This window comes from Petromyzon marinus, chromosome 27, assembly GCF_048934315.1.
Source record: "Petromyzon marinus isolate PM22_M1 ecotype Great Lakes invasive population chromosome 27, UKy_Petmar_22M1.pri1.0, whole genome shotgun sequence".
Classification (NCBI taxonomy): domain Eukaryota; kingdom Metazoa; phylum Chordata; class Hyperoartia; order Petromyzontiformes; family Petromyzontidae; genus Petromyzon; species Petromyzon marinus.
Genome location: NC_133693.1, coordinates 6,160,487 through 6,173,947, shown reverse-complemented (window position 1 = coordinate 6,173,947; position 13,461 = coordinate 6,160,487). Strand labels below are relative to the sequence as shown.

Below are 13,461 nucleotides of genomic sequence, written 5' to 3'. Positions count from 1 at the left end.
CGCCCGCCCCCCGGCCCCGTCGGCCCCCCCCCCGGCCCCGTCGGCCCCCCCCCCGGCCCCGTCGGCCCCCCCCCCGGCCCCGTCGGCCCCCCCCCCGGCCCCGTCGGCCCCCCCCCCCCAGCTCCGTCGGCTCAATCTCCTTCTTCCACAGTCTAATTTAAAAACATTTTATTCTGAATCCGGTAGATGTACATTTAACTCTCTCGGTAGGCGCACTTCTGATTCCGGTTGACGTCTTCTGAATCTGGAAGACACTTCTGAATATTCACCAGACTCTGCCTCTTCCGGAAGAAGAAGATCACAGAAAATCTCCTACGTCACAGCCCCCCCCCGACTCGCTGTCAATGGCGGACGCCGAGGCGGAGGAACGGGAGCGGCGCGCGCGGGAACTCGAGGACTTCGCGCAGCAATGCCGACGGCGCCTGGAGGAGGTCGCCTCCTCCCTGGGGTGGAGCATGGAGGTCCTGGAGCGAGCGGCGAGCGAGGAGAGCCTGGTACCTGCCCCGTTCCTTTTACATTCACTTGTGGCCCAGACCTAGCCGCGCTGGAGAAACCTAAGGATCGTTGCGCCGCTGTTTCGAATTGGTAGTCCGTATTGGCGACGCAACGCTGCTACGCCCCCTTCTGATTGGCTCTTTCTTCTGGAGTGTCTCTAAAACGAGCATATCTATTGGGCGACGTTGAGCGACTTGCTTATGTTGACTACGATAATGAATTTACGTTGGAAAGCGCTTGCAATGGCCTACGGTATTTTTTTTTATATAGGGTAATTGGATTTATTTTATTAATAGTGGCTGATTAAAAAACTATTTTAGTTGCCTAATTCCTGCTTACCGATAGTCGTAATCGGGGTTTCATCGATTGTATCATCGATCCACGGCTCGATGAAGGGCGCTGCGCAGTTCCGTGGGGATTATTTGGCCATACTTCACCGCGCCGGTCAACGCGCGTTGGTATAGACCCAGGGGTCGGCAAGCAGTATAATGAAAAGGGGCATTTGTTTTGAATTAGGTAAATAAAAAACCCTCAGGCTTTCAAGAGCCGGCAATGCACGCGGTGAATAACGTCAAGAAGCAGCCCATCAAAGAGCCGCAGTTTTTCCGACTCCTGCCATCGATCGATGGAGAATAAAAGTCGAGCGCTGGCATTGCAAGCTATTACAATCTTGCAAACGACGCGATACAGTAGCCGTCTCGGTGTGACAGCGAAGTCACAATAAAAAAAACATTTCCCCCACCCCCCACTGCTCCTAGGAGCCGTCACTTCCGTGAGAACTTTCCCAGCTCGTCCAAAGCGCGACGCTCGATTTCCACGTTCTGCTCTTTAGTCTCAATATAATTACCACCACGAAGGTCTGGCTTCATCGAAGTCTTCCGCCTTTGCTTCGCAATCAATAAGACCGTCATCCTAGGACCACTCACACAGTATCATAGCCACCACCTTGGTCTGTCAAGACGGGCGCATTCAGGTTCACTTGTTATGTGTGATTGGGCAATGCTCATTATCAGGCGAACGATAGCTACAGTACTTCTTTTTGTGTTTAGTTTGTTGGCCTTCCCACCCTCCCCACCTACGATCGGCACGGTTGGCTACGTATGGTGGGAAAGAGGTTCAACATCCATGCATTACTATCGTCTCCGGATCATGAGACCCACGTTTCTCCTCCCTGTATAGTAAAGCAAACAGTTGTGGCTGCATTTTATCATTTGGTAGGTGGGGTTTGTGTGTGTGTGAGTGTGAGACGCAGATTTTTTTTCACGTAATTGATACCGGGCACAAGTTTTGGGGTACGTTATGAGACCTCCTTTGCCAGAAACAAGATATAGGAATAGGTTTTACCCTTTTAACTGGCACAAAAACTGACACCTTTACTTGGTGAATGTGATCCACGTGGCTAAAGATGGGATTGTGTATGTGTTTGCGTGTGCGCGACTGTAGGTCGTGTGTCCCATAAACTCGGGGCACCGCATGCCGGCCGCCTCGCTGGAGCGGCACGTCGAGACATGTCGACTCAGCGCGCAGGGCTACTCCAAGGACGACCAGGCGAGTGCCCGAGTGTGGTCTTTGTCACCTGTGGTGTATGGTGGTTGAGGAGCGGTAGTGGAGCCGTCAGGGGCGGCTCGTGACATTGCCACGAGGTGGGGCTGTTGTGAGTGACCTCTGACAAGACGGTGTTCTAATTGAGAAAAACCCTCGTCATGTTGTTATTGCCTTCCCATGAAAGCGATATAATTCCTGGTGCGATGTGTAAACATCGCTGTTGGGGAGACAAAGGCGGCCAGGCCTGGTGCTGGCCACCCCACCCCCTCGTGTGCTGTGCTGACCTTCATATAGGTGCACACTAACAGCACTTGGCCCAAAAGTCTGTTTAGGCTACATAGGGGATCATTGTCTCGTCTTGTCTGGTGATAGAACACAGTGTGAATAAGACAAAACAGTCTCGTCTAGTTGACCGAGTCCATAACACGGGTGGATGAAGAATTTTAACATTTTAATTTTCCATTTTGTGTTTTTTTTCAGGAGAAGATGATCGACACAACTTTTTTCTACGAGAAGGCCAATGTCCCGTCGATCAAGATTGGTAACAGTCGCACATCACGACTCGACACTAAACCATCAAGATTTCAATGTGCCCATTTCATTCGGATCTTTGTGTGTTGCAGACAAAGAGCAGCAAGCACAAATCATCCGTGAGGCGAGGGTGAGGAGCTCACAGGGCATGGGGCTCTTTGCACCAGGTGAGAGGGAGGGAATCTTCATTCACTCACTGTGGGCCTTGTGTGTCACGTGTGTGCGTGTATGCATTGGCACAGTGGGGAGCACGTGTGGTGCATCTGCCATTCATCTCAGTTAGACCACAACACCGGGGTCCAGCGAGCCTTCGGCACTTAATGCGATGGTCTAAAAAGCCCACCTAGCCTGGCACAAGCGCCGTGCAGATGCCACCAACACTTGGTGGTGAATGGCGGCTGTCGTGTGTGCGAGCCTGAGTGATTCGCTTGCCAGCCCATTCAAAACGTAGCACAGAACAACCGGGTGTGTTGGCATGCCTGTGATCTAGCACTTTGGAGGAAAGGGTTTGGTGGATCACATGGAGAACTGTACAACTGCCAAACCTGCTGGGCTTCCATGCAGATTTGCAGTCAATTATAATTACAGTAGCATAATTTGCAATTATATTGTGACTGTGCTTAATTGTGCTTGAAAACATTACCACAGGTTTTTAAAAATGTCATTTTCAAGAGCATGTTTGGGTCAATAGTGGATTACTTTGAAGGCACAGGGGTTTCTGAATCGGGTAGAGATTTGAGAAACTCCCAAACTCACTAAGATACCAGGTGGCCCGGAGATGGCAGTACAGGAAATGGGTTCTTTAACCCGTCCGCGAGAATCTCTAAATTATATCTCCAGTGTTTGCTTTTTGGGTTCTCTCCCGAGTTCTCTGGGCTCCTTCTGCATGCAAAACTCATTTGAAATGAGACGTTCAGAACGACCCACGCATGCCATCCTCACACCCAGGTCTTCGAGTGCCACATCGGGGTCCCCCCTTGCCCCCCTCCCTACCGATGATTCCCATATTAATTTGCCATCCAGGGCACAATACAAATTTTGCATTCACAGATGTCCAGTTTTGAAACTGGACATCTGTGAAAAAGAGCTTCCTAGCTCACTTGATTCCTCCAGTCTAAATAAAGCATTTAAATACAGAAGCAGATAATGATTTTAAGCACGGCAACTACGCACACTGCGTAAAAAAATAATTATAGCTTAAATGCAAAAATAAGGCATCACCACCAGGCACAAATGGTAGATGGCTGTCGCCTGATGAAGCTGGTTGTAATTACTGGTGACTCGTCGTACCCAGATTGTAAATGTTGTGGCTTGGCTCTCCAACACACAACCGGTGTGCTGTACTAGTGACGAATTGGCCACGTTCTGTTCACGTGACAACCCTTACTAGTTGGCTGTGTTGGGTGGAGGCGGGTTTTAACGACACATATATTTACGCGATCTAACCCAAAAAAACCTCTTATGGTTGATATTGGTCGCAAAAGCCCACGTCTTAAACTGGTAGATGGCTATTGTACTGATGAGCCTTAACAAGGATGAAACCTGCAACCTGTATGCAGTTGTCGGTGCCGATCACCAGGCAGTGTGCAGAATGTGTGCGAGAATGGTGGCGTCATTTTGATCTGCAACGCACAGCGAGGTTCCCTTTTTGCTGTTTCCTGATGTCCGCTCCCACGATGCTACCGCGCGTGGCAACGGTGCCGGCGTGCCGGCTTCCCACAATGCAGTCGTATTCAAACTTAATACGCCAGTGGTGATACTGGACGTCACTAGAGGGCGCTATGGTGGCATTCGTTTTTCTCGTTCACTGAACAGCGTTGGTACCAGGCTTGTAGCAATGTACTGGTTTATTGATTTTAATACAATGTATAATGCACGAGAGTCGATTATTTGCGTTTTATGAAAAGTATGTGCAAATGGTCATTTACATTCAGGCAAATGGATTCAACAAAACTATACAAACCAGGCGTGGAGAATGTTTACAAGATGGGTGAAAACCAGACTTGAAGAGTAGTTGTTTTCAGCCGTTTCACAACCTTTGAATTGGGACAATTCATCACATTGCTGGTTAAATCCTTTTTGTTTTGATTTTTTCCTCCCCCTACTTCCTCCCACTCTCCTTCCCCCCCCCTCCCCTCCCCCAGTCACAGGGGTGAGTATGTGAAAGACGGAGCGAAGCATTGGTCGTTTTAGCGCTTGCTCGCTCTGCCAGGGTGTTGTATAGTCTGCCCTGGCAGTATCCTTCCGTCTGGTATCCTTTCACCAGCGCCACCCACTGTCGCCAAGTCTCGTGCACGTATACACGCGTGTGTGTGTGTGTGCAGTGCGTGTGCCGGCCTTCATAGGTCCTCGCGAACGGCACTTTCTCCCAACGGTCTGTTAAGACTATACGGGGGTGATCTTTGTCTTTTTCATTGGAGGAGATGAAAAAGGCTCGGTCATGTTATACTTTTGGGAAGCGTAAGGGCGAAGAGAGGTTGGGCAAGACACCAAGCGGGTATACCCATCAGATGAGAGACGAGCAAACATTGATGATAGGGTGGATACTGATGAAAGAAGGATGAGAAGTCAGACTTAAAATGAGACTTGAAGTATCAAGATCTCTGAGCAGCCCATTCAAATTATTTGGTGATACTGCACTGGCCAGAGGCGCTAATGCAAAAATAACCAAAAACCGAACATGCTCGTCAATGGCACTGGCCGCTCAAAGGAACAAAATGTAACAGGTGACGTTTTGAGTAATTACTCTTATTAATTTCATATTAACAGTGAGTCCATAGAGATGCAGTGGATAAGAGTTGAGTTGCAGATTGCGCTTTACACAACTTTCATCCAGACGTATCCACTCGCTGCCAGTGGTAGAGGTGACCATTTGTTAACCTGCAGGCGTGAGTCAATAGCCGAGAACACACAAGCAGGGTAATCGGGTGACAAGAGCTGGGGTGGTTGTAGAAATAATGACCCGGGTTCGATTTCTGTTCACGGCCAACACCAGTGATGGTTATCTGAACCGGTCTTGAGCCTCCCTTAGGTCGACACATCCTCAAATGAGTACCTGGTATGATGCGTAAACGTCGCCACTGTGGAGACAAAAGGCCGTCGGTCATGGTACTGGTCACCCCACCCCCTCCTGTGCCGTGCCGGCCTTCATAAGTGCTCGCTTATCAGCACTTGCCCCAACAGTCTATTAAGGCTAAACAGGGGATCTTTGTCATTGTGCACGAGTGAATGGTGGCACAGTACTTAATGTTCAGACTAGGCAACCATGGTTCAATTCTCAGCCATGGGTGTAACATCAGTGGCGAGCGGTAACTGAATTTTTCCCAGAGTGCCCATCAATCGGGGGGGGGGGGCAGGGGCGGCATGGGGGGGGGGGGATCTCCTTCTTCCTGTGATGCATGAGCGTGGGTGGTTGTGCTCGTGAGCAGGTGTTGTGCACACGTTTGACTAAATGTGCCACCCGGTTGCCCTCTCCTGACTACTTTTCAGGAGGGTCACAAGTGGCTGTTGATTTTTATTTAAAACATAATAATATATGAATCCCATTGTCGATATTCTTTTACAGAAGCCAATCAAGTCTTTTAACCCGTTCGGTTACAAGCAAGAACCTCAAATCCTGTTATAGCTGGACTAAAATAACAAACCAATAATCACTTTAATCGAGAACTTCAGGGACTACTTCCGCGTTGGAAGGGTGTACAGGCGGTATATGCAATCGCGCTGAGAAATGACCTCAACTTCACCATCGTTATGAACACTGCAGAAACGTCGTTGTAATAGATCAATATCAAGAAGCCATCGTGGCCAATGTTTATTGACGTCACCGCACCTACACCGTTCACTTAATTCTGCTAAATCCTGCAGTTTTAAAGGAAACGTTAAACAAATGAACACATTTCGGAAAAGCAATGCCTGACTCGTCGTTGGCTGCGTTTCCACGTCTGCGGAAGCGTCGGTGCAGTCCCGGTTCAGAACCGTCCTGCGCAGTACCTACTGTAGCATTGGATTGTGTGTTATAGAATTGGCGTCTTGATTTGTGGTTGCATTAGTGGTATTAATAACATCACTGCAAGCTGTAAATGGGCCAAATGGAAATCATGGGGTTTTGTGAAGAAAATGGATATACCTCGACACTCGCCGGCACAATAATCTCGGTATCCGTGTGTGTGCATGTCTGTATGTATGTATGTGTGAGCGTCTGTGTGCCTATGTGTGTGTGTGTGTATGGTATGTGTGCATGTCTATTTGAGTGCGCGTGTGCCTGTCTATTCGTACGCGTGTCTGCGTGTCTATTCGTACGTGTGTGTGCGCGTGTGTCTGTGTGTGCGCGTGTGTCTGTGTGTGCGCGTGTGTCTGTGTGTGTTTATGTGTACGCACGTGCTGTGTACGTGCAGGCGAGTACTCGGTTGCACCAGGTGCGGTGCCCCTGACGTACGACCGTGCGGCGTGCGAGCTCACGCGAGCCGATCGCGTCGCCGTCTACGACTTCATGGTGGCAGAGGCGGCCAGGATGGGGGCGGCCGTGAGCCAGCCAATCACGGACGAGCTCTATATCGACTGGGCGGCCAAGCTCAAGAAGGGTGAGGCACGGGGTGGATCAGAGAGGTCGGAGATGCCGAGTTGTCACCGCTGTAAACCTCCCGAGTTTGATTCCCGGATTTCAGCAGCCGCCAGACTGAGATTAAACCCGGGTTCACAATCGTAATGAGTTGATGGTCTCAGCCCATCACCAATGAATTGCATAGAGCCCCATAGACGATGACTATGGCCCGTAGACTTGCATTGAGACCCATAGACTTGCACAGAGTCTTGTAGAGATATCATGTTGAACTACACTCACTATAACCTGAAGACGCATTGAAGAGATAAAAGCTCTTTTGGATTTTGAATTTTTCCTGAAAGCCTTTGCTTCTCCTCTTTCCCTGCCTAACGATCCGTTTGTCTGTCCCATCCGTCTTTTGTCCGTCCGTCTCTCCGTCTGTTGACGCGTCCCTCGTGCAGCCCAGGCGAAGCAGAGCGGCCCCAAGTCGCACCTCGAGGTGCTGGCCGAGATGCGTGACTACAAGCGCCGGCGCCAGAGCTACCGCGCCAAGAACGTGCACATCACCCGGCGCTCCCACACCGAGGTGTCCCGCTCACTCGATACACGCACACTCGCTCGCTAACTCACATGCTCAATCACACATTCGTTTACACTCTCATTCGCTCGCTCACACACTTGCTCGTTCCCTCACTCGCTAGCTCGCTTGTTTGCTCGCTCACTCGGAGTTGGGAGTTTTGGGTTTCATTTACCAACACGCTCGTGCGCTCACTTAAGCATCTTAGCCGCATTAATCAGATACTAGAGGGTTATATGTTGGGCGTGACAACAGTCATCTCTGTCACTCCAAGGGCCTCTGTACCCGCCCATTACGTTGTAACCGCGTAAGACCGTTGTGTGTGTTAAAACTAAAGCAAAATGTTTTATTTTAGCAGGTGAGGCCCACTGAGCTATGTAGCTCTTTTTTAAAAGCGCCCTGGCTACAAACGATAGCTCAGCGGAGTAGCTTATCAGGTGTCAATTTATACTCTGAATGTGTGTTGATTCTAAATGTGGAGGGAAAAACCGGGGGACCTGGATTTTACGGCGTCAGGTTTGGGATCAAACTCACGACTGTATACCAGGCGAGGTAGTTAACATCTCGCCAATGCGTGGGTTCCCGTGCTGAGGGTGTTTGAAAGTCTAACTCGGCCCTCAGTATGGAAGATGCTCCCTACCCTTTACAACGACCGCTGCACCTCACTCCATGACGCGAGCGCCTTGTTAACGGCCCGGTCGTTGTGTCTCATCGCGAACCCTCTCGTCGCCCTCGGGATCGCCACCGCGGCGCTCGCCCAGATCCTCCGCGAGGTGATCACCGTGCACACGGGCGAGCTGGCGCGGCAGTGGCGCGAGGATGCCGCGGAGGGGGGCGAGGTGGAGGGGAGTGGCGGGGAGGCAGCGGCTGCACCGCCCTCCAACGAGGACGCGCCCGACAATCGTACGGCCGACCGACGCAGCCGGTACGAGGCATCGAGTGTGCGAGAGGACGGTGGGGCAAGGAGATGGTGGGGCGAGAGGGTGGCGGGGCAAGGGATTGCTGGGGTGAGAGAGTGGTGGAGTGAGAGAGTGGTGGGGCGAGGGGGTAATGGGGAGTTAGCTGATGGTGGGGCGTGGAGATGGTGGGGCAAGGGATTACTTGGACAAGAGAATGGTGGGGCGAGAGGACACTGGGGAGCGACCATTGCACCAGCGCTGAGTTTTTGCTGCAGCTGCTGAATAGAGTTCGGGGCAACGCGTCTTATCCACATTGATGTGGGAGGCACAGTTGGTGGATCAACGAATTTGTGGAATAGAGTTCTCGTCCTGTTTTCCCTGAAAATGAATCCATCCTCTTGGCCGTAAAATCACCATCATCATGAGACGTCATTTATCCACTGCTGGATGAAGGCCTCTTCAAGACGTCTCTGTCGCTCGGGGTCTCGCGATGCAACAGTTCAATCGGCAACTTTGCACAAAAACCCTATTACTATATTTTGGTGCTTTCAAAGGAGGCCTCATGATATAGATGCTTACCCCGAGCTCTCATTACTCTGATAGTGCATTGTCTTTGAGTTGTGCGCCTTTTGGCGTCATCTGGTCGAACACCATATGAGACTAGGCTCTAAGAAAAGCTGTCTCTGGTGTGGACCAATCAGTTTCTAGGACAATGCATAAATTATCAGAGTATTGTTATTAATGTAAACATGATTCCTTGTAAAAGGTATCAGTTTTGTTGCCAGAAAAAAGGATGAAAAACCCTATCAATAAACTTTGCACAAGTTGATTTCATCGCTCCGTCTTTGCGGTGGACGCTCTCCCGGCCATGTTTCCACCTCTGGCTGCCAGTCCATCGTTAGTGTCCACCTCGGCCCATCGTCCCTTCTAGCCATGACTTGTCATGTGCAAGCCCACTTACCTGTGTGAACAGTAAAACGTGATTTATTGCCTTGTCTGCGTTCATTCCGTGGTTCTACTTGTTCCTCGTCATGTCTCGGTTTGATTTATTTGCGTGAAATTCTCCTTGCACAACTCTTTGGCTTGCGTTCCATTTTCTTTGTCTGCATCCGTTTGTCAGATCCATACGGATCGGCATCAAACGGCCTCCTCATTGTTAAGCCTGACTCTGGAACCGGACAAGGCAAACGTCGGTTCCCTGTCACAGCTCCAGTCGTGTGGACTTTACAATGGCATCTGTCGTCACTTGTGTCAGAATCTGAAGACGCTTTCTTTCGCGTATTCTTCCACGCCGCTCAATGTCCTTTTAACGTAAAATTTGTGCGCGTTGCAAATTTAATGAGAGCACGAATGTTGTAACACTTGACGCTTATCCTCATCATTTCATCATGGTTCTACTCGCTTTATTGTGGTTTAGGTGCTTGTTGTGGGTCACCATTCCTGTGCTGAATGGTTTGAAACTGATGGCAATGAATGCAATGATTTGCATCGCCCTCCTTCCTGTGCTGTTGTGTTTGGTCTCCCAGGTCGAGGTCGCGAGAAACTCGGCACTTGGATGACCGGGAGACGAGAACCCGGAGCCAGAATCGGGGCTGGGGCCGCGATCACAATCAGAACCGGAGTAGGGAACAGAGTCGGGAGCGAAGTCGGAACAGGAGTCGCCATCAAAGTCCGGAGCGGAGCAGGCATGGGAGCAGGGATCGCAGTCGGGACGGGGGCCGGAGGAATCGAAGTCCGGAGCGTAGCAAGAACTGGCGTCAGGACCGGAGTCGGATTCAAATCCCGGTTGCCAGTCGCAGCCGGAATCACAGCCGGGATCGGAGTCCAGAACGGCAGAGCAGGAAACGGGACCGGAGTCGGGACCGGGATGAAAGCACGGAGCGGAATAGTAATCTCAGTCGGCATCGGAGTCCGAATCTAAGCCCGAAACGGAGTCGCAGCCGGAATCAGAGTCCAGAACGGCAGAGCAGGAAACGGGACCGTAGTCGGGGCCGGGATGAAAGCACGGAGCGGAATAGTAATCTCAGTCGGCATCGGAGTCCGAATCAAAGCCCGAAACGGAGTCGCAGCCGGAATCGGAGCCGGAATCGCAACCCGGATCCCAATTCGGATCAGAGCAGCAGCAGCAGCGGGAGCAGGAATTCCCACGGGATTGCCGAGAAGAAGCGACGCAAGAAGAAAAAGAAGAGGAGGAAACGGAAGCGCGAGAGGAGCCATCGGAAGAGCCAGGAGTGTGGTGGCGGCGGTGACGAGGAGGAGAGCAGCGAGGCAACGTAGGCACCGCGTGCGCCGGTGCTGCAGCTGCGGATAAAGGCGCAGCTCTGCAACCGCTCGCTCATGCTGCTCCTGGCGCAAGGGCTCCCTCTCTGGGGAACTTTAAAACGGGACGTTGGTCTGCTCCCCACGGCCGATGGGACGTGCTGGAAGACGAAGACGTGGACTAACCCACGCTTGTACCCCACGCGCGTGGCCTGCCTGCCAATCGACCGACCGACGGGATTAAAGAAACCCGAGATGGAGTTGAACCGGCGACGTCTGGTTTGCACGTCCAGTCTGCTGACCGCGGGCGACGGGATCCGTCACGCCCACCACATCTCCACGGCACGCGGGAGTTTGGCTGTGATTTGAAAGGACCTCAAAGAGACCGTCTCTCATGCAGGCCCTGTGGCCCCCACTCTGGATGTTAGACCGAGTTGCGTGGACGTCGCGTGCATGACCTCGACGCGAATAAATCCTGTTCGTCACACAGCCGCGGTGGAACTTGCCTCTGTGGGTCACGTGGTGATGTGTGTGGCGATTGCTGCTCAGATCGATCCGGTGTGAACCCACTCTCACCATAACGTCGGTGGCTCTCAGCCCCCCTTTTCCTTGTCTTCTCCCCGTGATCTACCAGCCCAGTCAGCTGCCCGCTTACTGCTGCAGGCATATTTTGCGAGTAATGCTACAATAACAAACACAAAAATATTACTACGTTTTAATTACATTCACATCGAATTGACACCTACGACATTGAGTTAACACTTCACAACCGTTAACTGTAAATGTTTACAATTTAATATTTACACTAATAAAACCCCTTGCTGGCGCCGTGAAGCCGACCGGGAGGAAGTCACGTGGTTCGCTGGGGTGTGGAATCGCTTTAGAAATATTGTGATGGGATTCAAGAATGTCTTTTGTACAATTTGTAAAATAAGTTGCAGAAATAAATGGTGATAATCGGAACGGGAGGTAGCACCAGCATAACACGTGGAAGGCCGAGGTGTCCAAGGCCACGGGTTCCCCAAATTTCATACACCAGGTAAGCACATGGCATTATAAATACTAGTGCTTTCGTTAACACGTGACCACTGCTGTTGCGTGAATTGTTTCGCGTACGTCTCCTCCCCCCCCCCTCTCTGTCATCCACCCCTCCCACCCAGAGATGTCACACGTACCCCCCCCCCCCCCCCGGGGTTACGCATACTACTGGTTAACTAACCCGCTGCCCTACATCGCACGGCCGACGTGCCGTCAAACTGTAAAGTGTCCTCGTAATAAACGGGTTCGGGCCTTCCAACGTGTAAAAGTCTGATGGATTTATTTGGCGATATTAAAAAAAAAACCGCCGTCCTTGGCTCGCGCGCCGCTGAACAAACCCGCACGGCTCGCGCCGTGGTTTTTGCCGCGTCGGTCGTAATTGCTTCGGTCTCCGGCCCCCTTGCCCGCTATTACGCGCCAGCTCTTCAACGGCCGACCCGAACGCAGCGGACGTCCGGGCGACGTCGAATTTCAAGCAAAGCCCTGCGGCGAAATGCACCGGCTGGACACACGTGATTTGTAACGCGACCTGCAGGAGGAGTTGGAAGTTATGGGTTTTCAAATGACCAGTCTTTGCACTTATTTTTTTTGTTAACGTTTACAATCCACAGGTGTGCATGTTGAGGCACTGGCTCGAATGACAAACATTCTGCACGTTCGTCGGTAACGCTGCAGAGAGGCGATCAGCTACGAAGAAGAGGGCCGTTTCCTGATACGTCCCCTGTTATATATTACAGTAAAACCTTGGGATTGCGAGCATAATTCGTTGCGGAAACGTGTTTGTAATACAAAGCACTCGTATATCAGTTGTGATCACGTGATGCTCGGCAGTACAAAGCGTATACGTACTACTCGTATTGCAAGACCGCGCTCGTTTATCAAATTAATATTTACTTAAAAAATTTGCTCGTCTTGCAAAACACTCGCACACCAAGTTACTCGCACTCCAAGGTTTTTACGGTATTGCTGTCAGGGGGCAGCGATGTTGACGGATGTGTTGAGTTAGTTTTTTTCTCTGTGCTTGTGCACCGCTGCCAATGCTCTGTCACAATCGCTCTGTTATTGACCTGAATGTGTCATTGCATCTCTTCTCTTATGATGGGAAAAAAAAACATTTTTCCACAATAAACCCTCGATGAGTCTTCAGACTGAGTTTCAACAGGATTCCTGCACCATTCGTTATGGAGTGGGGTTTTTTTTTTCCTTCCTCTTCGGAAGAAAATTGAGTGCCCGGAGAAAATCCGCACGTACGGGGGGGGGGGGGGGGAGATGACGCACAACACGTTACAGATTGCTGTTCTGCCCAACTCACATCCCAAGCATGCTACAACACGTGACATTCCCCAGGCAAATCTGCCAATCCGCCATCCCAAATACCAACCAATCTCAAGCTCGTCAAGCCTCTCGCCATCCTACTTGCCTTGGGCGCCACGGTGGCTAGGAGATGTTAACTACCTCGCCTGCTATACAGAAGGTCGTGGGTGCGATCCTGACGCATGTATGCTTGGAGTTTGCATGTTCTCCCCGTGGTCGTGTGGACCTTTCTCCTGATCCTTTGATTTTTCCCCTCCAAATAG

At 51.1% G+C, this 13,461-nt stretch overlaps 1 protein-coding gene across 1 annotated transcript; it reads left to right on the top strand.

The window, feature by feature from the left end:
* The first annotated feature begins 306 nt into the window (after positions 1–306).
* SNRNP48 (small nuclear ribonucleoprotein U11/U12 subunit 48) lies at positions 307–13,030 on the top strand. Its single transcript, XM_032961689.2, has 8 exons — positions 307–494; positions 1,939–2,043; positions 2,521–2,581; positions 2,664–2,738; positions 6,966–7,151; positions 7,573–7,697; positions 8,450–8,613; positions 10,114–13,030. Exons 1-8 carry the CDS (start codon positions 345–347, stop codon positions 10,862–10,864), a joined length of 1,617 nt encoding a protein of 538 aa, XP_032817580.2. The 5' UTR covers positions 307–344; the 3' UTR covers positions 10,865–13,030.
* The last annotated feature ends 431 nt before the right edge of the window (positions 13,031–13,461 follow it).